Source organism: Bos mutus, chromosome 3, assembly GCF_027580195.1.
Source record: "Bos mutus isolate GX-2022 chromosome 3, NWIPB_WYAK_1.1, whole genome shotgun sequence".
NCBI lineage: Eukaryota > Metazoa > Chordata > Mammalia > Artiodactyla > Bovidae > Bos > Bos mutus.
This window is the reverse complement of record NC_091619.1, coordinates 97,391,194-97,417,941: the sequence shown is the minus strand read 5'-3', so window position 1 is coordinate 97,417,941 and position 26,748 is coordinate 97,391,194. Positions and strand designations below refer to the sequence as shown.

The 26,748-nt window shown below is 44.3% G+C and overlaps 1 protein-coding gene across 4 annotated transcripts in view; it reads right to left on the bottom strand.

Annotated features, from left to right (window-relative positions):
• MKNK1 (MAPK interacting serine/threonine kinase 1) overlaps nt 1-26,270 on the bottom strand; it is a 45,890-nt gene extending 19,620 nt beyond the window's left edge. For 3 of the 4 annotated variants that reach the window (XM_070368115.1, XM_070368116.1, XM_070368117.1), the window contains exons 1-6: nt 26,164-26,270; nt 16,771-16,952; nt 8,584-8,690; nt 6,305-6,406; nt 3,764-3,861; nt 962-1,041 (exon numbers count right to left, since the gene is read on the bottom strand). In XM_070368115.1, the coding sequence (XP_070224216.1) occupies nt 962-1,041; nt 3,764-3,861; nt 6,305-6,406; nt 8,584-8,599 (296 nt within the window). In that variant the 5' untranslated portion in view covers nt 8,600-8,690; nt 16,771-16,952; nt 26,164-26,270. The remainder of the gene's footprint in view (nt 1-961; nt 1,042-3,763; nt 3,862-6,304; nt 6,407-8,583; nt 8,691-16,770; nt 16,953-26,163) is intronic. The other variant, XM_005894229.3, reaches the window with a different exon arrangement.
• Nucleotides 26,271-26,748: the final 478 nt, after the last annotated feature.

Here is a 26,748-nt window from a genome sequence, read left to right as displayed (position 1 = left end):
CTCCCTGCTGACCCTGCCATGACAGGAGAGAGCGGGAAGCGGAGTCTTAGAGGTGACCCTGATTTAAAGCCACAGTGGGAGAGCCACTCATTCGGAGCTGGTGGTGAGCAGAATAAGATGGGGCTAGAGACCACCTTGGCCCAGTTATCAAGCAAAGAGTGTTAAACAAGGTTTCAGGACTCTTGGTAGTAGCTGAAAGTCAAAGTTGCTCAGTCATGTCCAACTCTTTGCAACCTCATGGACTATACAGTCCATGGAATTCTCTAGGCCAGAATACTGGAGTGGGTAACCTTTCCCTTCTCCAGGGGATCTTCTCAACCCAGGGATTGAACCCAGGTCTCCCACATTGTGGGTGGATTCTTTACCAGCTGAACCACAAGGAAAGCCCAAGAATACTGGAGTGGGTAGCCTATCCCTTCTCCAGCGGATCTTCCTGACCCAGGTATTGAACCAGGGTCTCCTGCATTGTAGGTGGATTCTTTACCAACTGAGCTATGAGGGAAGCCCTAGTAGTAGCTGCACATATGTAAATATGCCAGAAAAAGAAAACAGCACAAATAGTCTCCATAGTTATCATCATCCTCATCTATTTACTAAAGCAGGTCCCTATAGATTTCTACTCGGCAACACTCAACCTACTTTCTACAGGTGCTTGCAAGAAATAAAACCTATTTTTTCCCAAGCAGCCACTGATGCAGATTGCTCGCTCTTCTAACTTGCCTAAATTCCTGGTATGTACAGTATTTCAGCCTACACAGAAGACAGCTTCTTTGCTGCTGCTGCATCTCTCTGTCTCTCTCTGTCTCTTTTAAAAATTGTAAGATGGAAGGAGTTATATACAGTTGTGGGGGAAGGAGCAAGAGCTAACTGCTGGGGTTGGGAGATGGTGAGAAATAACCTCCTTTTCTGCAGCCAACCATCCCCCACAGAGAAGCAGCAAGTCACCTAACACTATACTCACTTGTTTCCTTGACACTGATAGAGCGTCTCCACCTCCCGAAATACCCTACTCCGACTGTGTCCTGCGTGTTTTTCGATGATCTGTGTGAAAAATAAAACTTGTCATATACACCCACCTGGTCAAAACACTCCCAACAGGTGCCCTCTGGCAGAGTGCAAGGCCAAATTCAGCCCAAATCCAGTGTCAAGCACAAGTCTGGAGTAGGCCATGGCGACGCAGGCACTGTGGTTCGGTCAGCAAAGCAACAGACTGGCCCCAGGACCTTCTAGCCCACCTGTTTGACTCTGGCCAAGTACATCACCATCGAAGCCTATGAGGGTGCCACCCCAGCAGCCCAGGGGAGACTGAGGCAGCCAGCAAGACAAAGAATCAGCTCTCCCAAGCTCCTATTCTGAAGGCATCTCTCTCTGCCTTAAGGCTAAGAACTTACAAGCTCTACTGAAGGATCTTCTAGTGCTGGAGGAAGAGCAAGGGGATAAGGGATACAGTAAAGAGGAAATAAAACTCCAACACCCAGCTCAGATGTCACTTCTGCAATTCTTCTGAGACCTTACCCTTTGGCAGGCATTGTATGAAGTCATTTAGGTACATAATCTCAGTTAATCCTTACAACACAATCCCGAAAAAACAGGCAGAGGTAAAGCATTTTGCCCACAGCTCTGCTAAGTGGCGGCGCTGCCATTCAAGCCCAGAACTGCTTCTAAAGCCCTCGATGTCCAACATCCGCTTATATCCTACACAACTTTGCTCAGAGAACCTGGAGGCTCTGTCTCTCCAATGATGCTGTGAGCTGCTCCCCCTCCCCACCTATACCAGGAGATGCCTGGCAAGTACTGACTGAAGGAATGGGCCAGCCAACAGATGAGCAGGGGGTTTATGTGGGGACTGGCTTACTCTGCACATCTCACAGACCCATTCAGAGCCCCAGATCACTGCAGGTAGAGCCTATGAGCAAGTCTTCCACAGAGCTGGTACTGGCTGACAGTCCCATGTGTGGGGTGGGCAGACACTGGGTCCTTTATCCCAAGACTGTCACCAAAGACACTTCAAGTGTCTCCAATATGTAGCAGCACACACATCTACAACCAAGTGTAATTTTCTAAGTAAGTCCCAGTTGGTTAGTAGACCAATGGACTCCAGTTCTGAGCTGTCAGAGAGGTGTGATTCTGGGGCACAGAAGCTATTCAGCTTGTTCGTTCATCAAGCAGATCACAGTTAGGAAGAAATTCCCAGCAGGCAACTATCCAGCATAGCTGGATGGCATGATTTTCTCTGAGGAGGTAAACAGCTCTTGCTACCAGAGATCATAGGGGTGTGCAAAACATGGAAAACTATAAGAAGTTACAAGGGAGGCTCAGGACCAGAATATCTTGAAATTCCATTCCAAGAGTAAGACTCTAGGATTCATCAGTTGGATGGCTGTTATGCAAAGCCCTAATAAAATCAAGTATAGTGGAGCCAGGCTGGAGAAGTAGCCCACATCTGGGGCACTTTCAAAGAACAGGAGAGATGTGAGACATGGGCAGCATTGCTGAAACTGAAGCATTGCCATGCCCAGGTCTGGTATTTGCCCAAAGATGCCAGGGAGCATGGAGGAAGGGCAGCCTTAAAGAAGTAGTTCTGTCATCCACAAATGTATTAAATATTTGACAATCAATTTACATTTACCCACTTAGGCATATTTTTAAAAATTATTTGAAATTTATACTGATCTGTTTAGAACAAGGAATCAAGATAATGCTTTTGCTACCACATGAAGCAACACTCCAGCAAAAAGGGCTGTGGCTTAGCAAAAGTGTTCTCCTTTATAAATCCATCTGGGACTATGACCATTTGGTTAAAAGGAGAAACATATCTTTCAAAAGCCAGTTTGGCTGGGTTTACCCATTTGAAGCAGCAATGAGAGCTGCTGGCTCAGGTAGATGTCTTGAAAACTTTGGTGGGTACCTGGATGGTTCAAATTAACATTGCTGGGGCCTGCCCCAAGTTTCTGATTCAGCAGGTCTAGGATAGAGTCAAATAATTTCTGTCTCTAACAAGTTCCCAGATCATCAAGTTGCGCTGATGCTGATAATGCAGGGACCATACTTTGAGAACCACTGCTTTAGATCCAACCCTTCTTTCATGTAGCGTCAGCAAACAGAAGAGCAGAGGGGCAAGGTGAGCCACTCTGAGGTCATGTAGCTGGAAAATACTTCTCCTGCCCCAAAGCTGAGCACTTAGTCCTTGTCAACACACTGTTGTACATCACTTGTACAGCATCTTGTAAACTGTGAAATGTTTCTGCCTCTACCAGTTCATTTTTGTTTCCATCTTCATAACCACTCCATGAGATTGGAAGGATTGGTATAATTATCTTCCTTCTAGAAGTGTGAGAACTCAGACTCAAAGAGGTTCAATGACTTGTCCCAAGTTAAACAGTAGTAGTTTGTCAAAAAAGAGATTCAGATAGGCCTTCTAATTCCAAATCTGACTGTTTTCTGAAGCTGACTTCATTCACCAGAGGCACTGCCCTAAGCACTTTACACATATTAACTTATTTAAACCTCACAACAATACCATATAGGTTCTATTATTACACTCATTATACAGATGAAGAAACTGAAGGACAGAAAGGTTAAGTAACTTGTCTAATGTCTCACAGCAAGTAAGTAGAGAAATTACCGAATCCAGTGAGTACAGCTTTGGAGCTCCCATTCTTATGAAGCCACTATGCTGTGAAATGTAAAATGTATCTGGTTTAGGACAAGCTGGGACTCACTATCTGTAAAGTAAAGCCTGGCATCTATATGAGACACTCACTTTGACAGCATACTCGTTGCCATTCTGCAGGCTCACGGCAACTTGAACTTTGGCATTGGCTCCCTCTCCCAGCAGTTCAGAGGTCAGCTTGTACACATCTAGAGGTGAAATGGAGGAGAAGCATAACAAGATGAGTCACCCCTTGCAGAGAAGGAAAGAAGAGCAGCGTCACTTGGCTTCCCCTGTCTGACAGCGCAGGTGCTCAAGGACCCAGCAGTGCTCATTGATGAGAAAGGCCACTAGTGCTGCCGGCTGCCTTGGGACTCAGCTTCACGACAAGCAGGTCTCAACACAGGATCTTGTTCCTCATTTTAGAGATGAGGTCAGTGAAGGGGGTTCAATTCAGCACATGCTTCCCAAGTACCTACTGTGTGCCAGACAACTTGTCAGACTCACAATAGGGACAGAGTGAGGAATAAAACATAGTCCTTGGCCTTTGAGAGTCACAGTCTGCTGGGGAAGACAGACAGGTAAGTACACAAGTGACCCCAGAATAAACCAGAGAAGGACAAAACACAGTAGGAAAAAAAAGAGCAGGGGAAGGGGAAGGTTAAATCTGCTCAGTGGATCTAGGGGATCCTCACAGAAGGGATGTGATCTGAATGGACATCATTCATTCACTCACTCATTTGTTGAGCACCTACCACATGACCAGTGCTAGGAACTGGTGATACAAAGGGGAATAAAGCACTGCTTTATTTTATACCACACATAGTGGAAGTCACTGGAGATTTCTGAGAAGTTTCCAGCAGTTGCCCACAGGAAACAGGAGAGAGAAGTAAGATGCAAACGGATGCCTCGAGGTTTTTAGAGTGCTGAGTCAGAGCGATTCTAACACAGCAATAGCTCTGGGTCAAAAGTATATTTAGGTGATCTCCCAGGCCCACAAAGAGCACAAGCTCTCTGAACCCCTTCCAAAGGAAGCCACAGCTCCATCAAGGTCTCTGCTGAGCTGACCTCTTCCTCCCCTGGCTACTGTTCTTCAGCTTTTTCCTCTAAAGGTAGCCTAGCATTAAAACCCGCAGAATACTGTTAACCATGAAATTAGATTTTATCACTTAGTTATGAGAAACTCCATAATTGCACAAGTCATCTGTGAATAACAGGAAATACTCTCTTGTTCATTGAAAGAGAAAGACCTTTTGATTTGGAAACTATTCTAAAACCCTTGGGACTTGTGTTCATTCCCCACCCTCACCCCCTCTGCCATACACAGACTATTGTTAAACACAAACAGACAAAACCTTACACTAAGCACTTTCTTGGTTCCATCACTGTTTGGTTTTACAGCTATTTGGATTTTAAATGACATGCTTCTCTCACAATGGATACTTGGAAAGTAGCAATATTCCTGACTTATAAAGGGTTTGTTGTAGGACCACGCTACAAAACAATCAATTCACTAGTTACGTCTGCAGTGCTGGAAAGAGGGACCATACAGGGAAGCTATTTCAAGTCTCACAATGAAAGAAACAAAAGTAGATGCTGGGGGTCACTCTGTCATTTCTTGGTTACTCCTAGGAATAGCAACTGAGACTTGCAGGTGTGTCCAATGAGTCACTTCATCCCGTCCAGTGTCCAGTGATAACAGGACCAGCTCCGAGCCTGGTGCCTCACACACAGTGTTCAAAATGTTTGATGACCTGATCATGTCCCCTGAACACAATATGCACTCTTTCAATGGAGTCAGAGTCATCCAGCACAAATGGCTGCAATCTCTAGGAGCTGAATTCTCTATTGATAGAAGATTTAACTTTCTTTCTTTCTCTTTTTTGTCTGGCCATGCCACATGGCTTGCAGGATCTTAGTTCCCCAACTAGGGACCAGGCCAAAGTAGTGAAAGTGCGGAGTCCTAACCACTGGACTGCCAGGGAACTGCCTAGAAGGTTTAAGTTTCATTTGCAGCCACGGCCTTTGATGTTTCATCTTCCTCTGCCATGGCTATTCTACCTCTCGGCAGCTCCTCCAAGACTAGCTGAGGGAAAGATTACATCTGAAAAGGGGCTGAAACCTACCAGGTGACCTTGCTCCATGTGCAACTGTGACAGGCTGCCTTCTGTTCCCTGATGAAGCGCTCAGACCATTCAGAGGAGGCCCGTGCATCACCTGGGAGCTCTTCCCATCCTGGTGCTCTTTCTCTGTCACCCCCTTTCTATAAACCATCTCATCTTCGTCTTTTTTTTTTTTTTTTTAATTTTCTCAGCTTAAAAATGTATTAGTCAGCTAGCGCTGCCATATCTAGATACCACCGACTGGGTGGCTTAAACCACAGAAATGTATTTTCACACAGTTCTGGAGGCCATAAGTCCAAGATTCGAGGTGCTGTCAGATTTGGGGTCTATGAGGCTTATAGATGCCACCTTCTTGCTGTGTCTTCACATGGCTTTTTCTCTATGCTCATGTCTCTCACTCTTATCCTTCATGCCTATCACACGGAGAAACATGAAGCTGGCTCTAAGATCTATACTCAGGGCTACCAGGATGCTGGCATACTTGGGGAGTCAACGACCCAGCTCTAAGAGATCAAAGAGAGTGACCAACCTTCAAACTTTCCTGGCAAGGAATCAGTGGCCCGGGCCTTCCGCTTCTTCTTCTTCCTCTTGTCACTTTCTGCAATGGGAACGGGTTCACTGCTACCCATCTCTGGGAGAAGAGAGGAGATGGAAGGGAAATATCACTGGACTGATCAAGCTATAAGTAAGTTCACTAAGAAGAAAGAGGAACAGGGAGACCCAGGAGCTTTACACACGTGGCTTTTAAATATCTATGAGGACTATTGATCTGTTTTGACCCAGGAGGCAAAACTAAAGGCAAACCATTATAGGAGATCATTAACTGTGGAAAGGAATTCAGACAGATGGGCTAGATTAAAATCGGATAGCAGAAGCCTGCTGTAACCAAGCTCATTAGCACACGGATTTAGATGTGCCCCCAAACTGAGCAATGAATCCATAAGCAGAATCCTACCTGTGACATCTTCCAGCCTCAGCACCAGAAAGGTAGGACCCAGGGAGCTAAGCAGAAAGGGAGACGGGTTTGGGAGGGCAGTCCATACATTGAAATGACATGCTCAGTAACACTCCTGTGGATGTGCAAAGGATTCAAAAGGCCCTCAGTGGAGACTGCTTCTGTATAGGTACAACAGGGCAGGGGTTTGGTTTGAGGGTGGCCCTAAATTCCTTCATGTCCAAGAGCACAGGCTGGAGGGCCTGTGAGGCCCGGGGCACACTCTGCCTCCTTAGCTCTTTATTTCAGAGGATGCAGGTAGGGTCCATTCAGAAGTCTGCCGTTAACAGGTCTACGCTGTGTTGCTGGATTCAGTCATTTTACAAAAACATTATTATCTCTCCCTGGAAGGCACCTGGCTCCCCACCTTAAAGGGAGGATTTGTGAGGCAGACATTTAGACATTGGACAGAAAAGGGTAGGGCCAGAGAAAATAAAGCAGGAGACTGAGAGGGGGAAAGAGAAAAGGAGGAATAATGAACCAGTGGCCAATCATAGTCCTGTTTCTAAGACACTCTAGTAAGGGCCTTCCCCTGTTAAAGATAAATTACTTATAGAACATGTCATGCCCTTGATCCAGAGTGGAGCCTTAATACTCTTTGCCTGCAGTTAGAAATAATAAGATTTCTCTCAAGTCTCTGGGTCTAAATCCCCACCAGGGTGATTAAACCTTTACATCCTTCTAAAATAGAGGCGCTCGAGTGCTGATGGGGTATACAATGTGAGAGACTTTTAGACCAACCTTCAATAAACACAGGCTTGGGTTGTTGGATTTCTTTTTTTTTTTTTTTTTCCTGAGATTTTGAAATGGAAGCTGGCTCTTTGCCCACTGAGGGGAAAGGCCCACTCTCTTCTCAGAGGACCCCAGCTGAACACGATCAGAAAATTGGCAAGTCTGCTCAGGAAGACTGATTAGAGCCTAGGCATAGCTACTGTACACCGTTCTCAGAAGCAAGTATGCGACAGCCATTAGGAGAAAGCACATAGAACAATGGCATGTTTCAATAGCACAATCCAGGAAAACCTAGCTAAGCAGCCAACTGTCTGACAGCTCAATGGAGGTGCATTCTTCCTTCCTTTTTAGGATCTGCTGACAGCAGACTTTCATTTACATTTTAGAGTACAGATAAACACGTGAAAAAAGGAATCCACAGAGGATCGCCACTACTCTAGTTGAGAGCTTCAAGCACAGGATGTATCTGGACACTGCAACATGCTATGAATTTCAAAGAACTGAACTTAAATATTAGCACCCCAAGATCCATCCTCCCAAAGGGAAACTAAAAGGAAAAGAGATGCCCAACATAGTGAGAAATTCTACAGAAATAAAACACAGGGTCACTTATCTTCAGGACCCCAGGAAGGGGGCGCTGGCCAATGGGACAGCAGGCTGAGGAGGGACCACTGTCCCTCTTGCCCTGCCCTTGTGTGCAGTCCAGTGGCAAGCCCCTCCCACCCCACCCCACATCTATTTTCTCACTAGCACTGCGAGCCAAGTGCAGAGTGGACAGATCTCGGATTCACTTCTCTTTTTCCTTCCCCTGTCCACGCTCTGAAGGAGGGCTGAAGGACAAGCAAAACAGCCCAAAGGCAGCAGTGGAGAGGCGCAGCAGGAGAGCTGGCGGCGTTATGGTTCACGGGGGACGCTCAGACATACTTATGACTCTAGCTAGAAAACCCCGTTAGTCGCAATTTATACTTGGTTTTCACCACAGCAGGGCTGAGGGAGCCGCTCGTGGAAGCAGCATACCTCTGACGCACTGCCACACATGCGATATAAGATTTTATGGCTTCGCACACAAAAGGATAGAGTACCTGGTCTATTCTGCATGGAATCCAATGGAAGAGGGTATGCCAGAAGGGACAGATGGTTAAGACTTTCCTTGGAAACAGAACTTGTTGAAGGAGAGTTGTTTTTGAAACTAGGAAGAAAAAAATGTAGGAAGGCAGTGAAGTGAAAAAACATATTTAACTCCCCTGTTTACAGTGGGGGTGGGTGGGGCAGGAAGTGGGATGGAGACATGTCATCATCTTACAAAGGGCTGAAAGCTCTTTACCTGGAGCCTGTCCATACACTGTCTTGGGACTTTAGTTTATTATGTGTGTAATCATTTGATAAAGGCTTCCTCAGGGTGCGAGGCTCCACAATCAAGCTGGTCCTTGGCTCACCTCCTTTCCTTGGCCTAAGAACTCCTCTCAGCCATCAAAGCCCAGCTCAAAAGTCTCTCCTCTCTTATAATAAGTTAAGGTTTTCACAAATACTTTGGAAATCTATGCAAACAGATTACTGTACTGTACTGTGTTACTGTACAGAACTCAAATAGGGTCCTCCATCCACTGCTTCCAAACACCCTGCTAGCAGCTAATACTAGAGCACTGGTTCTATTTGGCCTTGAGCTCTCTCCAACGTCCTAAAGGCCAGGGCTGTCTTCACCTGCTCACCCCTGTGTCTTCTAAGTAAATCATGGTGCAGTGTCAGATGCATACCAGGTATCAGAAAATGTGCACTAAAATAAAAATGATACAAGAGGACACACATCCTTGGGCTTAGGTGCAGGCCTGTCACCAGGCCCTCTAAGTACCAAGTGTACACACTGAAAGAAATACAGGGACACCTTTGCCCTGTAGGCAGCACAGAGAATTCATTCACTGAATTCCCTGAAACACTCCCTCTCAACAAAGCCCCCTGACTGAAAGGTCCTTAACTTTCTAGCAAGAAGCCTGTCTCTGCTATACGATCAGCTGATGTGTCTGCTATTTCAGAGGGAGTGAGCACTTCCTTCACGTCTGAAGACAGACCTCAGCTAGTACTTCACTGCCTCCAGCCCTCGCTTTCCTCTTGGGCAAGGCTTAGGGGTCCACTGCTCGTGTACCGGTGGAGGTGAAGTTCGAGAGGAAGCACACTGCTGACAGGAAAGGTGTGTGGGCTTGGCGTTGGGAGACCTAATGACAGTTCAGTTCAGATATTACCAGATGTAGCACCAAGACCAAGTTACTTTGCCTCTTCAAAGTACCAGTTTCCTCATCTACAGATTAGGTTTAAAAATAATACCTGCCCTTTCCAGCAAGCTATGAAGACCCAGTGTTTTACATAAGATAAAAGTGTTTCAAAAAACATGTGTATGCATAAGTCTGTATGCACATACACAGAGGAGAAAGACTAGACAGAAGTACATAAAAATGTTAAACTATTACAATCTGAAAGTGTTGATTATGCACCAAGCACAGGTATTTTACATACATTATCTCTAACTCTCACAATAATCGCCAAAGGTAAGTACTTCACTGTATTTCAAGTGAGGAAATTGAGGCTCAGAGGTTAAATTATCTGTGCATGTTAGTTGCTCGGTTGTGTCTGATTCTCTGCGACTCAATGAGCCTGCCAGGCTCCTCTGTCCATGGGATTCTCCAGGCAAGAATACTGGAGTGGGTTGCCATTCCCTTCACTAGGAGATCTTCTCAACCTAGGGTTTGAACCCAGCTCTCCTGCATTGTGGGCAGATTCTTTACCATCTGAGTCATTGAGGGAAGCTAAATTATCTACTGAATGCCAAACATCTAGTTAGTTGTTTAACTGGAATTCAAACTCAATGCTGCCCTTTCAAGTCCAGGTTATGTCTGGTCTATAGCAGTTTTCTCTGTGTGATGGGGTGATTTTTATTTTCTTTATATTTTTCAGTATTCTCCAAATGGTACCAATGATGTTTACTATTTTATTTAGTGCTATTACTGTTTCAGTCAAGTTTTTATTTTTCAACAAAATATACAATAATATTCTCTAACGTACATTTGAATTTAGTCTGTACAGCTTTACAAATTATACCTAGATTTCTTTATATCAAAATTCAACATTAGGTGGAGAAAAAAACATTTCATGAATTCTGGTGCCTTGAATATATCATTTTTATAATTATGAAAAACAACAAATACCATTTTAATTTTTATTTTTATAAATACTATTTTTTAAAAGGAAAAACTTTGTGGAAAAAAAAAACCAACTCTAAAATAATGCATTGAACACTTGTGTCTGAGATACACCCTTTTAAGTCCTGGCTCTTCACACTGTGTGAGCTTTGGTAAATTGCTTAGCTTCTCTGAGGATCAGTTTCTTCATATACAAAACAAGGTCAGAGTAAGGCCCCCGACTCTCTACATCAACAAGAATTTTCTGAGGATCAAATGAAAAATGAGAAGTGAAAGCACTGCTGACTTATTCATTCAACAAACACTATATTTATTGGGCACCTACTGGCTGTCCAGTGCTAGACACTGAGAACACAAGAGAAGACACAGTCTCTACCCTGATGGAATTTAAATCCACTGGAATTTAAAACCATTCCAATTCAGTGGGATAAGTACTATGACAGGGGAGCACCAGGTGCTGTGGAGCAGAAGACAGGCATTTAACTCAGTTTGGTCACTAGAGGAAGGGACAGCTAAGCTGACACCTGAAGGATGATGCTGAAGGAAGCAGCCAGGTGGGGGCTGGGGAGAGAGATAGAAGAGGTACACGGCCTGCAGAAGAGGCCGTGTGGCCAGCTAGTGCCACAGCAAGTCATTTAGGCTGGCTGGAGTGCAGAGGACGTGGGGAAGTGGTGATAAGTTAGTTGAAGGGGTGAGCAGACGCAGATCATATGCAGTCTCTCTATCATAGTATCATCACCATCACCAGTTTATGTGTTTCTATGCCTCGGCTTAAGTTTATCTTGCTTTCTCCATTAAAATAAGAGGAGGGATGCATAGTCTCCTTTCTTTGTAAAACACATTATCAAGTGGAAGTGTAGTAGGTTGGATCATATAAAGATATGATCATATCTTTATATGATCCAACCACGAACCTAGTTCCTGCATGTGGAGAGGGCCCAGAGAACTCAGAGCGCAAATGCATTGAGGGGGCTTATCCTGTAGGACTACAAGAGCCACAGATACTCCTGACATCCAAGTACCCATCCACTGTTCAGCCCACAAGCTGACCTTGAGGCCCAGCTTCTGACAGAACTGTGTGATTTCTCCACGAAGTCTTAGGAGCCACACTGCCCCCAAAGGCACCAGATCTGTTCTCCACCTTTCGGTACAGCTTAGAGAGAACTAACCAGCACAAACATCTGGTATGTGACACCAAAGATGATCATTTTTCTCCAAGAACATGACTTTTCTAGCTAAGTCGGCTTGGCAAACTTAGTTCATGCTCCTCTCCCTTCTACCCTAGAATTCTTGTTAAGGTCTATAATTCACTTTCCAACCTGTGAGAGTAGTTCCCTTAGTCACTGGAGCTTTCTAGAGAATGAACAGTGGTGACAGTAAGCTGCTGAGGATAATTATTCATTCAGCTGTCTTCCCAGTCATCAGCTGGCTAAGGGCCCCCAAACGAATGGAGAACTAAGAAAATGAAAGGAAACTGAGGAAATGAAAGGAAGGGTGATGGACACTCCTCAGGAAGAGGCTGAGACTAAGGAATCTGGGCAGAGGATGAGGCAGGGAGGAGGAACTGGGGAACCTGGCCTGGAACATTTACTTCTCTGAAGTAGTAGTAACAGTAGTAGTAGCAGCACACACACCACACTGACTTGATGCTTACCACACGCCAGGCAAAGTTCTGAGCATTTTACAAATACCACAGTTTACATAAACTGACTTACTCAATCGTTAGAACTCTATAAGGTAAGTATAATTATCATACACATTTTACAGATGAAGAAACTGGGTACAAACAGATTAAGTAATCTGCCACAATTATACTGCTAGTAAGTGGCAGAGCTGGGATTTAAATCTATAGAGTCTGGCTCAGAATTCAAGCTTTTAACTATTACAGTATATTTAAACATGAATGCTGAAAGGCAGAAGGGGACAGGCAGCCAGAGTTAGCCAGGTGCCAGACAAGAATGCTTTTATCTAGAAACCTTAGCATGGAGCCTCCCCTCCGATGTGCTGTGAGCTACTGATCCTCTCACCAGCTGAACAACATCACTTTTTCTTGTACTATGATGTCAAAAACATTGGGCGGCTCTAGCTTACATAAAACAAGGTCATGACTTACCACATTATCATTATTAATCTAAAATCTAACTACCCAGAAATTTCCTCTCCCTTGCTCTCACTGAGGCAGTTTTGTATTTTGTGTTTTGGCCTGTTACAGGATGAGTTACCAGCCAGTCCAACTACGTTATTCCATGGCAGTTCTGATATCAGGACAAGGCTACTGTATTCTTCTGTCTGACTGATTAGTTGGTTGATTTGGTTTCTGGTGGTATCATTACTATGTAGGGGACAAGATCAAGGGAAGGGCACACTCAAATGGAAGTCAAATTTAACACATGATGGATGAAAGGAGCACCTTGTGAAATCAGCTTGTCCTGATCAAAGGACAGCCTGTGAATGTGATTCCAAGGGTCTACAGTATTTCACAGGTTTGCCCCAGTGTCCAGGGTGCAGCGAGGCTGGGCAGCATTATGCAGACTGCAGCCTACCACTCAACTACAGTGAGGCCCACTAAGGCGCCAGTGGGGTGATGATTCACAACAGGCCTCAACAGGGTGGGGATGGTAAGATTCCCAGGGGCAAAAGGTCTAGTTTCAGGACCATCTTCTTCCTCTGTTCTGATTATGGGCTCATGTGTAGCCTTCAGAGCTGTCACTGCATCATCTGGTAGAAGGAATGAGAACAGGAAAGTTGGAGGGGGTAAAGGGAATGTGTACTTAAGAAATGGTAAACAGGAAAATAGAACTACCATATGACCACACCTGGGTATTTTTCTGAAGAAAATGAAAACATTAACTTGAAAAGATACCTGCCCCCTAATGCCCACAGCAGCATTATTGACAATAGCCAAGATATAGAAACAATCTAAGTATCAACTGATGGATAGGCAGATAAAAGAGTGTGAGATACACACACACATACATATATTCACACAATGGAATAGTATTCAGCCATAAAAAAATGACATCTTTCAATCTGCAATGATACAGATGGTCCTTGTGGGTACTAGGCTAAGTGCAATAAGTCAGACAGAGAAAGACAAATACTATGTGATTAGTGAATGTAACTTATATGTGAAATCTTAAAAAAGAGAACAGACTGCTCATTGCTAGAGGTGGCAAGTAAAGGGTGGGTAGTCAAAAGGTACAAAATTCTAGTTGTAAAATAAATAAGTCATGGGATAGAATGTGCAGCATGGCAATTATAAGGGCTTCCCTGGTGGTTCAGTCGGTAAAGAGTCTGCCTGCAATGCTGAAGAGCCAGGTTCGATCCCTGGGTTGGGAAGATCCCCTGGAGAAGGAAATGGCAACCCATTCCAGTATTCTTGCCTGGAGAATTCCATGGACAGAGGAGCCTGGCAGGCTACAGTACATGGGGTCACAGAGTCAGACATGACTGAGCGACTAACAGACGTCTAACACAGGACAACTACTCTTAATAATACTGTATGGTCTATTTGAAAGTTGCTAAGAATAGGCCTTTAAAATTCTCATCACACACAAAAATTCTGTAACTGTGTACAGTGATAGATGTTAATGAGACTTACTGTGGCGGTTGTTTCACAAATATCAAATCATTATGTTGTACACCTGAAACTAATAAAATGTTGTATGTTGATTACGCCTCAGTTTAAAAAAAAAAAGTAGCAAGCAGGAGTAAAGGACTGGATTTGTGTGAGCAGGACAGTATAAAGAGCCGGTCAGCTCACCCAAACTTATTAATACAGCCCACAAGGCCCTTCAACATCTGGTGCCCATCTACTTTCCAGCCTCACCAACCTTTAGTCATTTATTCTTTCAAGGAAAAATGAAGAATGGCTAGTTCAGCTTGCAATTCACAAACAATCTCAAAAGTGCTTTTCCTCAATAAAAGTGCTGTGCTTTGATATAGAGCAGGAGTGCTTTGAACATTTTCACTGTGTCACATGGAATATTAAAAAGTTGTGTACTCAAGGAGATTCAGTAAAATTAATGATTTCTATTGCCTCATTAAGGACAGATTTAAGTGAACATGGTATTAAAAAAAAACAACTCTAAGTGTGTAGTGGTAAAGAATACAATGACTGTGAGTACAGTTCAGTGCCACTGCCAGGGTTTGTGCTAAGGCACCAGCAGTTTGCCTGTTGTTGCTCTGCAACAACAAACAGCATCTTGGCACTATTATGAAAACAGCTTTGACCTTGTAGATACCCTGAAAGGTTTCCAAGGCTCCCCAGGGTCTGCAGAGCACATTTGTGAACCACTGTTCTAGGCAATGGGGAGGGATTGGCCACCCCTGGAGCTGTGCTTTAGGGCAGGGGTCCCCAAGCTCCAGGCCTTCTGTTAGATCAGTGGCAGCACTAGATTAGAAACAAAGTGCACAGCAGATGTGTAATTCACCTGAATCATCGCTAAACCACCCCCAATCCCCCGTCCATGGAAAAACTGTCTCCCAAGAAATCAGTCCCTGGTGCCCAAAAGGTTGGGGACTGCTGCTTTAGGGCCATCAAACTGGCTGTGATGGCAGAACAAACTGTAGGCTGGAGGGGGACTGGAGGGCAGAGTGAGGCTGTGGCAACCCAGAGGAAAGCAGGGAAGGAGTGTAGCTGAGGTGGGGACAGAAAGGAAGAAAAAGAGGTGAGGGGTGTTATGGGGAGAGGGAATGAAGCCATAGAGGCAAAGCTGGTCCTGATCCTGCCCAGTGACTGGAGATGGAGGAGGAGTCAAAGACCACTACCCTCCTCAAAGGAAGGCATGGGGCCTAATGTCTCTCCGTCCCCACTGTCTTGTATGGAACCAGGCACAGAGGGTTACCTCAATATATGTTACCTAATCAAAGTCAGGTAATGTAAGAACAGCAGTACCATCAGAGAAGGGGAGAATCCACCAAGGGCAGCTCGTTGGGGATGGGAAGCAAGAGAAGTCTGTGTCCCTGGCAAGCTTCAGCCAAAGGAGGGTGACATAGCAGCAAAGTAGGAAAACTCACAGGTCAGGATAAAGCCAGTCTCACCTAGCCCACAGCTAAACCAATCAGCAAATGAGGCACTGTTGTAACTGTGAGGCATGATGAGACCTCAGGTCAGCATGTCATACAGAACCCTTCAAAAAGTCCTCAGATACGTTAAATTTATTTTAAAAACCTGAAAAGATATATTTCAAGATATTATTAACAGCAGTTACTTGGGGAGAATGAAATTAAGGGGGTTCAGAATTTTATTTTTTATAGTTCTATCATATTTGATTTCATTTTGTTATGATACAGTTGTTTTACCTTTAGGGAATAAATGTTTTATTTACTGCATGGTTTTCCTTATGAACCTCTCTGCCATTTTCTTCTTGTGCTTCTCCCTGCTTAGTAACTGTCTTAGGTGTGCCAAGGAGCCCAGCTAATCCCAGTTGCCCAACCGAACACTGAAGTCTCTGACTAACTGCTTCCTCTGGCAATATCAGATACAGATCTACACTGCTTATGGAAAAGTTCACTTTATGCCACTTTGCTTTTATGAAAGACCTTTGTTAGTATGTATACATTTCCAAGAAATACTAAGAGGGTTTTCCTTTTTATGAGAAAGGATGAAAAGTGAAAATGGAGTTCAGCACATCTTGAATGTTATAGTGGCAGCACGCACCGTGGGCAGTGAGAGCGGCACCACTGAACTCCTTCCCTAGGAACGACACTCAGCATCTAGCTGATGGAGCCTGGAACTCTCTCTGTGAGCATCTGTGCTTGATCTCCATTTATTTTGTGCATCCATTAGCAAGACGTGTCCTAACATAATTGCTTTACAGCATTTCGGCTTAAGGAAGATTTCACCAGAAGGTTCTACTTTCAGATAGACAGGAAATCTGTAATTTCAACCTGACGCAATCTAAAGCATTAAGTAAGGGACTTCCCTGGAGGCCCAGTGGTTAAGACTGAGTTTCCAATGCAGGGGACACAGGTTCGATCATTGGTTGGGGAACTAAGATCCCATGAACCATCTGGTGTGGCCAAAAGGTAACAAACTTTTTTCTAAAGTTATGTAAAATGGGCATCCAATCTTACCTATAGGTCAGCCCAACTCTGTGAAGCGAATCCTCTGTAAACTTGAAACTTCAAATGCAATAATGCTTCTGTCAGGGGCTGCTGTTTTCCAGCTAACAGGAGAGCTTTCAATGGCCTCTGTGCACAGCAGACATTATTCAATTCTCCATCGGCCTCTGCTTCATCACATATGGCATGAAAATCTTCAGAAAGCAGAAACGTAAAGGATGTAAAAATATTGACTTAATGACCAGAGAAGATAAAGATCAACCTGTATTCCCTGAATCTGTGTTATACCAGTAAGTAGGTAATCACAAGGCAATCATAGATTTCCCCAGTCTTTAAAATCAGGCATTGGAGCATTTAAAATGCTGACACAAAGCTTTGACTTAACAAGTGTCTGGTTTAAGTTTTCAAATTATGCTTCCACTGTGGCATTCCAGACCCAAAAAGAAGTAATTGGACTCGGATAACAGATATGGACACCTCTGTTCCCTGAAGAGCCTCGCGCAGAAGGTAAAGGCTGCCACTGCTCTGTTGTCCACTTATTTAGAGATGAATGAACTCTGGGTCCATCTCCCAGTTGTCAGGTCTAAGACTCACAGTGGGGAGGCAAGAGTCAGAAAGGAAAAGCAGATGCTGAGAACGGCAGGTGGCACGAACAGGAACAAGGTTTTCTGCCAATTGCCTAACTATTGCTGGTTTTCCATCTGATGACTTCATTTTCCAAATGTCCACTGCTATTTTTAATCTCATGGTTCCACTTATCAGCTGCCAAGGTTGATTTGTCAATTTCTCTATGCAATGAGTATGTACTTCCCCTTTTCCCAACAGAAAAGCTCTGAAAATGTAGTTTAAATCCGAATTCTAGGCCCTTGTGCTAACATTTCTAAAGTGTTTTCCTAACTGGAAGCCGGATGTGTTTCATCATTACCTCAAATCACATGTCCCAAACTGGACTTGTCCCTAACCCCCAGCTACCACTTCCTTCCTCCTTTCCCTTTTTCTCTATCACATTATCACCCTGCCAGTCACTCAGCCACAGAACCTTGAAATCATTTCTAATGTTGCTTTCTCTTCCAACCTCTTAAGCTCCAACTATTACTACGGTCAGGCTCTCCTTCAGCCTGGTATGTAGTTCCTTGAAAAGTAACACCCATTCATCCTTCCAGGCCCATTATAAATTACTGAGAGAAGTCCCACAAATTACAGGAATAGTCCCTGACTTTTTTTCTACTTCATCCAACATTGAATTGAAAGCACATCTACTATTGTAATACTCAGAGTTGGCTCCCCTCACGCACACGTGGCTCTCCCATGAGGCTGTAAGCTCCTCAAAGGCAAGGACGTATCTTTTTCATCTTTGTATTTCCAGCATCTAATGTAGTATCTGGCACAAAAAGGGGCTCCAGTTAATATCTGAATGAATTATTTCATCCATAAAATATTTCTTTATTGTTCAGAAGAGAACATTAACACACAGAATAATCCTTCCTATTGTGCATTTTATTCCCAAACAAATCTCTGTGGCCCAAGGAAACTATTTCCAAGGTCCACGAAAGCTCAGGTTATGTTCCCTCTCCCTGTGGCCACAATGCTTCCAGGGACAACCTTGAACACCCTTGACTTTTAACTCTTTGCTTTCAGTCTTGCCATAGGTTTGAATCTCTTGGCCCCTTCTTGTTGCCTATAGTAGGGGTTGGCAATTGTTCTCTGTAAAGGGCCAGAGTCAGTATTTTATACTTTGTGTGTCACATGGCCTTTGTCACAACAACTACTCAATTTTGCCTTTGCGGAGCAAAAGCAGCCAGAGATGATATGAAAATGAGTGAGTGTGGCTATATTTCAGTAAGACTTTATTTATGGATGCTGAAGTTTTAATTTTATATGATTTTTGTGTCACAAAATATTAATTTTCTCTTGAACTTTCCCCCAGCCATTTAAAAATGTAAATGGCTTGCAGTCCAGACAAAAACAAGTGGTGAGCCAGATATGGACTGTAGGCCATAGTTTGCCAATCCAGGTTTCCTTTCCTCACCAACTCCATCCTTCTACACACACACACACACACGCACATTTCTGTTCATTTCCACCTCTAGTAGAGCTAAATAAAAACAGTCTTCACAATTCCTTTATGGACTTTCATGTTATTCTGTTTGGAGCCACTCCAGGGCTGGGGAGAGAGAAAGTGAGTGGGCTTTTGAGTCATTAGGGCCTAGATTCAGAGTCTAGCCTTATTATGTAATAATGAGGTAACCCTGGACATAATATTTAACCTCTCTTGTGTTTCACTGTCATCATCTATCAAAAGGGAGCAATAACATCTATGTGACAGGGATTTTGTGAGAATGAGCTAATCTGTATCAAGTTCATGGCACAATGCCTGGCTTATAGTATGCACTCAATAAATAGTTAATTGTTACTCTAGCTTGGGATATAGCTTCCTCAGATCAGCTGTGACTCTGGAAAGCAATCCAGCCACTCTGTAAACTACAACTGGGCAGCAGAGAGAACAAACTGAGAGCAGAGTACAAAGGCAGAGACAGAATTTGGAGGTTTTCAGACACGTGATCCAGGATTCTGAGTGCCTGGTTGACCCCGATTCCTCCTGACACCATTCCAAATTCCAGTGGGCCTCTTTTCCTCCTCAGAAAGAACTTCTGACTCTCACACTACCTGAATCTTCTTAGCATTCCATATGAAATATCCAGAAGAGCCCTGGAACCCTCTCCTCATTCCCACACCTCTTCCTGGTGGGAAGGGTGGGAAAGGGTGAAATGTGACCGGGCCAAATCTCACAGACTGGTCTGCCACCGGATCTTACACAGGTCAAGCACCCAAGTCTCTCTCAATTATTCACGAATTTTCTGCTGTACAGGGAATGAATTTTTTTCAGAGTTCAAAAACTCTACAGAAGCTTTAGAGAAAAAAAAACAAGTACACAAATAAGACATTTCCCCCCATAAAACATCAGTCAGGGTGCAGATAAGACAGATAAGCTTGTGGTATCTTTGTCCTTGATCCGAAAAGCCAGATTTGAGCCTGGCACTTTCCTGTTCCAACACTTCTAATGGGTATCTACTGCCTCTGGAATGACCAAGCTCCCATGCTGTCACTCAGGGCCTCCACAGTCTTGCCCTAGCCCACCCCTCCGGCATTATATCTTACCACTCCTCTACAGAAGTCCTCACCTATAGCCCAGGCAAAATGGATAGTTTCTACCTAACTTCACTGAACAGTTTCCAGCTTCCCACACTTGTACATAACTCAGTCACAGTACCTGTAGCATTTTATTGCACATCTCCCCCTAGACTGTGAGCTAGCCACAGGGCAGACTGTCTGATTCACCTCTGGGTCCCCTACCCCTAGCACAGTGCCTGACATGGGGCAAACATTCAATAAATGTTAATGAATGAATGAAAACATCTGAAGTTATTCTGCCCTTAAACTGCTTTAGTTGGATTCCTATTATCAGACTAAGCACAGTCTAGGTCATTGTTGAGAAGGAGAAAGACCTAAGAGAAAGAAAAGCATGACCAATGTGATCCAAGCAACAGAAAATATGTTTTAATACTGAACTAAAAGAAAACATAGCTGTTTAGCCTCCAGAAGAGAAGATGAAGCCCAATTTGATTCTGGTTTTAAGTCTACAAAAGGTTCTCATGAGAAAATCTTGATCTCATCCTCCCTTATAATCAGAGGGAACTTTTCCATATTCATGGAAAGTGGAAAAAGAAAAAAACAGCTTAAGTTCAGGCTAGAGGGGCTTAAATCGGAGAGAGAGAAGAACCAAATCAGGTAGCACTTTTCAAAAGACACTGTTACTGTACTTTTTGGCAAGTGAATTGAAGGGGTTTGGCTGAGTACTGTTTTTCTGGGCTATGCTACGCAATTTGTGGGATTTTAGTAATCTGACCAGGGATTGAACCCTGGTCCTCAGCAGTGAAAACACAGAGTCCTCTGGACTGCCAGGGAATTCCTGGAAGGCACTTTTGTTAAAGGCTGTGCAAAAGGAAATAAACATGCAGCTCTGTTCCTATTTGCTGTGGAGACCAGGTGGGTGAAACAAAAGTCAGGTAAGACTTTTCTAATGAGTCACTGACTCTGTTTTTTTAGCCACTGACTTTTAATTGACCCTTTTCCTACTGGCACTTTTTGTCATATCATCCTTTGCAGTCCTGTGATGGAACAATCTAGTACAGGCATACCTCAGAGATATTGCATGTTTGGTTCCAGATCACTACAATAAATCAAATCACGTGAATTCTTTGGTTTTTTGGTGCATGAAAAAGTTATATCTATACTATATGGTAGTCTATTTGGTACGCAATAGCATTATGTCTTAAAAAAAACAATGTACATACCTTAATTAAAATTAATCATTACATTAAATCAATTTAATATTATTAAAATTAATTAAAAATAATAAAATACACTTATTGCTAAAAAATGTTAACCATCATCTGACAATACATAGTTGCCACAAACCTTTAATATGTAAGAAATACAATATTTTCGAAGTGCAATAAAATGAGGTATGACTATGTTTCAAATTTTCTTGATGGGACAATGGAAAGAAAGAGAAGGCAATGATATCAGAATAAGACAGTAGGGAAATGGTCATAAAAATATACCTTCTATAAAACCAATACCTAATTGGATATCAATAATAATTATCAATAGTATTACTATTGGGACTTTCCTGGTGGTCCAATGGCTAAGACTCCATGCTCCCAATGCACAGGGTCCTGGTTCCATTACTGGTCAGGGAACTAGATCCTGCATGCCACAGCTAAAGAGCTCGTGTGCTAAAACAAAATGTTCCCATTCTCCAACTTTCTTTACCTCCTTTCTGAAGACAGAATAAAGAGCCCCAGTCTCGGCATTTGAAGTCTTGCAGTATAGTAAAAAGAACACAGGTCTCTGAATCCAACACTAACAGGTTTGAACCAAGCTCTGTCATTTATGAGCTACATGACTTTGGGCAAATCACTCTAATCTTTCTGAGGTCCAGTTTCTTCATCTTTAAATTGGGGTTAAATATCCCCATGTTATAGGATTCTGAGGATTAAATAAATTATTGTGTGTAATACATCTAATATACTCAGCCACAGAGCAGAGTAGAGACTAGATAAATGTCAGTGTTCTTCTCTTCACACCTCTATACATTATGGCCACAATTCATCATTTCAGTTTATTTCCCTTTCTCACCAAATCCATTCCTCTCCCTCTACCTCACCCCCACCTCTAGACCACTGCCCAGGCTGTTCCTTCTCACTGGAATGAACTTCCTTCAAGGCCTAGCATAAATTTTCCAACCTTCAGGAATCCTTGCTGAACCCCCTTTGGTCATGTTGGGATTGATTTCTCCTACTTTGTTTACATTCTTTATTAGATTTACTAGAGTCAACCTGATTTCAGTTATTTATGTACTTATCTGTCTTGCCAACTACACTTGAGGGAGAAGGCTCTGAAAAGACAATTACTTATAGGAGAGCAGGAAATGTGTTGCTCTCTTCTGTGTATATTTCTCAATACCAGGGTCCTGTATGTAGAAAGAGCTCAATATGTGTTTTTGAATTGAATCTTGCCACCATGGTTTTTCCAGTAGTCATGTATGGATGTAAGAGCTGGACTACAGAGAAAGCTGAGCGCCGAAGAATTGATGCTTTTGAACTGTGGTATTGGAGAAGACTCTTGAGAGTCCCTTGGACTGCAAGGAGATCCAACCAGTCCATCCTAAAGGAGATCAGTCCTGGGTGTTCACTGGAAGGACTGATGCTGAAGCTGAACTCCAATACTTTGGTCACCTAATGCGAAGAACTGACTTGTTTGAGAAGACCCTGATGCTGGGAAAGATTGAAGGCAGAAAGAGAAGGGGACAACAGAGGATGAGATGGTTGGATGACATCACCGACTCAATGGACATGAGTTTGAGTAAACTCCGGGAGTTGGTGATGGGACAGAGAGGCCTGGCATGCTGCAGTCCATGGGGTTGCAAAGAGTCGGACATGACTGAGTGACTGAACTGAACTGAATCACTGACTGACAAACTTTACAGAAAGCTCCTGGACTGAATTTCTAAAATTCTGCTCTCACTGCCTGACTTGTTTAACACACAATTTTTAAAGTATACTGATATTCCTAAACTAAGAGCCACCAAAACTCATGCAGTTTGCTTCATTCTATCACCCACTCTTTCAACACACTCTGGACTTGTCTAAAGACATTTCTTCAGGATATAGGAAGACATGGCTGGGAGGACATCACTCCCTCATGGAGGTAGGTGACCCTGAAGAACTGTTCTACCCCATCAGTTAGAACGACAGCCACTGAAACCATATTAAAAAGCAAACAGTATTCCAGGCCAGAATACTGGAGTGGGTAGCCTTTCCCTTCTCCAGGGGATCTTCTCAACCCAGGGATTGAACCCAGGTCTCCCACATTGCGGGCAGATTCTTTACCAGCTGAGCCACAAGGGAAGCCCAAGAATACTGGAGTGGGTAGCCTATGCCTTCTCCAGCGGATCTTCCCGCCCCACGAATCAAACCAGGGTCTCCTCCATTGCAGGCAGATTCTTTACCAATTAAGCTATTAGGGAAGCCCATAAAGCAAACATAAAGAACCCAAAAGTAGATCTGAATGATTTCTAGCTGCCTCTGTTCCCAAGTCTATAGAATACATAGTTTTGACATGTCACATGTAAAGCACTTAAAACAGTATATGCCACATAATAAGTACTCAATAAATCTTCGATATTTTCTTATAAAGTAGCAGACTGGAAGAAAACAGAGTCAGAATCTTTCACCTTTCATATTATCTCTACCACTGACTCATGTCTTGTCCAGTCTTGTCCCTTCCCTTGTCTGGGCCTCTTCCCATCTGTAAAATCGAAGAAGAACCAGATGTTGCCCAAGCTCCCTGTACCTTCAATAAGGTATATTTCTCTACAATCACCAAAGAGCCTTCCTGTTACAGATGGTGAAGCTGCTGGCAAGGAAAAATGGTAGCTGCTGGTTCCCAGAGGAGAGGGGCCATGGCAAGGTCAGAACAATTGATTGGTAAACCACCTGTGCACCTTCCCCTGTGTGAACTATAACACATTCAGTGCAGGTTCCTGAACAGAACATCACCTCCTTGCCAACAGAACTCACAGCAAAGGCAAGGCAAGAGGCTGAAAACAATAGTAGCAATGATGGATTCTGCCTTGTGCAGGATTCCTGCACTTTCTTACCTTTGATGCCTATAATTAGGGCACCATCAATCTAAACTAGGACTCTCCTTAGGCACAAAAAGAAGAAAGAACACAAAGGCCCACTCTGAACCTGAAAGCTCATAAAACAAAGACCAAAGTGAATATATAAAAATGTCACTGACTCATCTGACTGCACACATTGCAGAGGCCTACTATGTGCCAGGCAGAGGAGGGATGAAACAGACATGGTCCCTTTCCACCAATGTACTCAGAGCACATCCTGGGGGACATATCCCAAGGTATACTGTAATCAGAGCTATATTCAAGGTGTAGTTTCTGCTACAGAAGATGGGAAGGGGGCAACTAATCCAGTAGTGGGAATCAGAGAAGCTTCAATGACAGGTTACAGGAGACACAGGCCTTGAAAGATGAAGGTGGGGACTCTAGGAAGAGTGAATAAAGGAACATGCAAGGGAGTACTTGAGGGAAATTTAAAAGAAAAAAGTTTATTTTGCCTGGGCCATAGGGTGCAGATTTGAGAGAACAAAGAGAAACAGGGCAGGAGAGCGATTTGGGAACAGATTATAGAGGGGCTTTTCCATGAGGCCAAGGAGTCCAAACTCCATAAGGTAGGCAACAATGCCAACCAAGGTTTCTGAGCAGAGATATGTTGAGAACATTTCTCAGGAAGATCACATGGGCACCCATGAAAAGGAAAAAGGAACCAAGTTACTATATTACTATGGGATCTTCATAAGTTTGGGCCAGAACCCAACAGCTCCTGTTCACAGAACTTACTGCTCAGGTTCAGCTTCATGCAATCCAAGTTTAAGAGGTGCTCCCTTGCTAGGCCCTATAACCATCAAAATCTGCTAGCATAATAGGCCTCCCAAAGTCAAGAACTCAAGTAGCACTATGGATCACAGAAAGGGAAGAGCTGATGTGGGAGAAGTTGGGGAGAGATCACCAAAGTCTCCAGCTGCCCCAGCTCCACATTAAAAAACAAAACGAAACACCAACCTTCTTTACATTACTTCCAGCCAAGCCTTCTTTACAGGGGCTGAAGCTAAGGATAGTGGGGCTGAAAGCGCTTGGGTCAATGGCTGAAGATCCAGTGAAATAACAGACATGAATTGTCCAGTTCAGTGCTGGGCATATGAGGACTGGTCAAAAAGCACTGACCCAACCTGTAAAGTCGGCTCCACCTGTAAACCCCACTGAGGCTTCAAAACCTAGGTCACCTTAACTCTTCCCCCAAGGCCTTTCTAACGTCCAAAACGACCCAATTCCTAGAAATCACACTCATTTCACGTACCAAATATTCAGCACCCAATTCATGAGAGGTGCCACATTAGGGGACTGCAACTCACCTTCACAATGACCCTCCTGTTCCTTTTTAATAGAAGAGAAGCTAAAGCTCTGGGTGGGAAAACAACTTACACAGCTACTAAGTGGCAGATACAGTCTGTCTCCTTAGGGAGTTAGTTTCCAGGCTACCTGTCAGATGGTCAATGGCAGATCAAAGGCCAGGTGAAGGCACACAGCTAGTTAGGTGGCAGAGGTGAGATCTGAACCCAGGACTGCCTGACCCAAACTCGAGCATTTCCAACATTTCAATCCTGTCACCCACGCTGGCCTCTGATCTGCCACTGACCATCTGACAAGGTAGCCTGGAAACTCCCTAAGGAGACACTGTATCTCACACTATTCTCTCTCCTCACAGGACAGCGACCCACACACGTCAGGAACTTTTAAGTGAAAACAGTTCACTTTAAAATAATGGAGTGCACAGATATGAAACATTCCTCACATGAAAAACTATTCATGACGTTGGACTGCCCGAGCCTCGGGCCCAGCCATATAGCCTAATACGTACCGAGTCTCAAACCCGCCCCTGGCTAAACTCCGACGTCGGACACCTGTCACAAGCCAAGCCCCAAACCCAGGCGCCGGCTGAGCCTGGATTGGAGACACACGATGCGCCCAGAGCTCGTCCCGGACGGAGCCTCAAGGAGAGTCTTAATGAAGCTGCTCCTTCAGCTGTCCGCCCCCGCCTGCCCGGCCGGCCGGCAACAGAATAGAATCTGGTCGTGACCTCGGGCCGTTCTGAAAGCCTTGACAGCTCCTTCCCAGGAACAGGACTCATTCACGGGCCGCCCCTCCCTCCCCCGTGGGCGCCCCATTTTACTCGCAGGGATATCTCGCTGTCTGGGCTTTACCTCAGCTGACTCCTGGCGGAATAGGTCGCTCGCACTCCACCTACAGAACTCTCCCCCGAGAACGCGGAAGCTGCAGTACTAGCCCCGAGGGGCGGGCCCGACCCAAGAGAGGCGTGAGGGGCGGAGCTGCGCCTGCGCCTTGTTGGCTACGCGCTGGAAAGGGTGGGGATGTACTAAGTAAACTGCGCAGGCGTGCTGGGAGAGGGGCGGGGCGATTGCTGGGGTAGGGGGCGGGGCTTGGCGTCTTCTGACGCTACCTTTTCGGACTGGAGGTCAGGAGTCCTGGGAAGCGCCTGGAAGCAGGAGGCCGGGCAAGGAGCAGGTATAAGTATATTTACCGAGCGCTTCTGCATGCTTGGAAGGACAGTTATGACCAACCTAGATAGCATATTCAAAAGCAGAGACATTACTTTGCCAACAAAGGTTCATCTAGTCAAGGCTATGGTTTTTCCTGTGGTCATGTATGGAGGTGAGAGTTGGACTGTGAAGAAAGCTGAGTGCCGAAGAATTGATGCTTTTGAACTGTGGTGTTGGAGAAGACTCTTGAGAGTCCCTTGGACTGCAAGGAGATCCAACCAATCCATT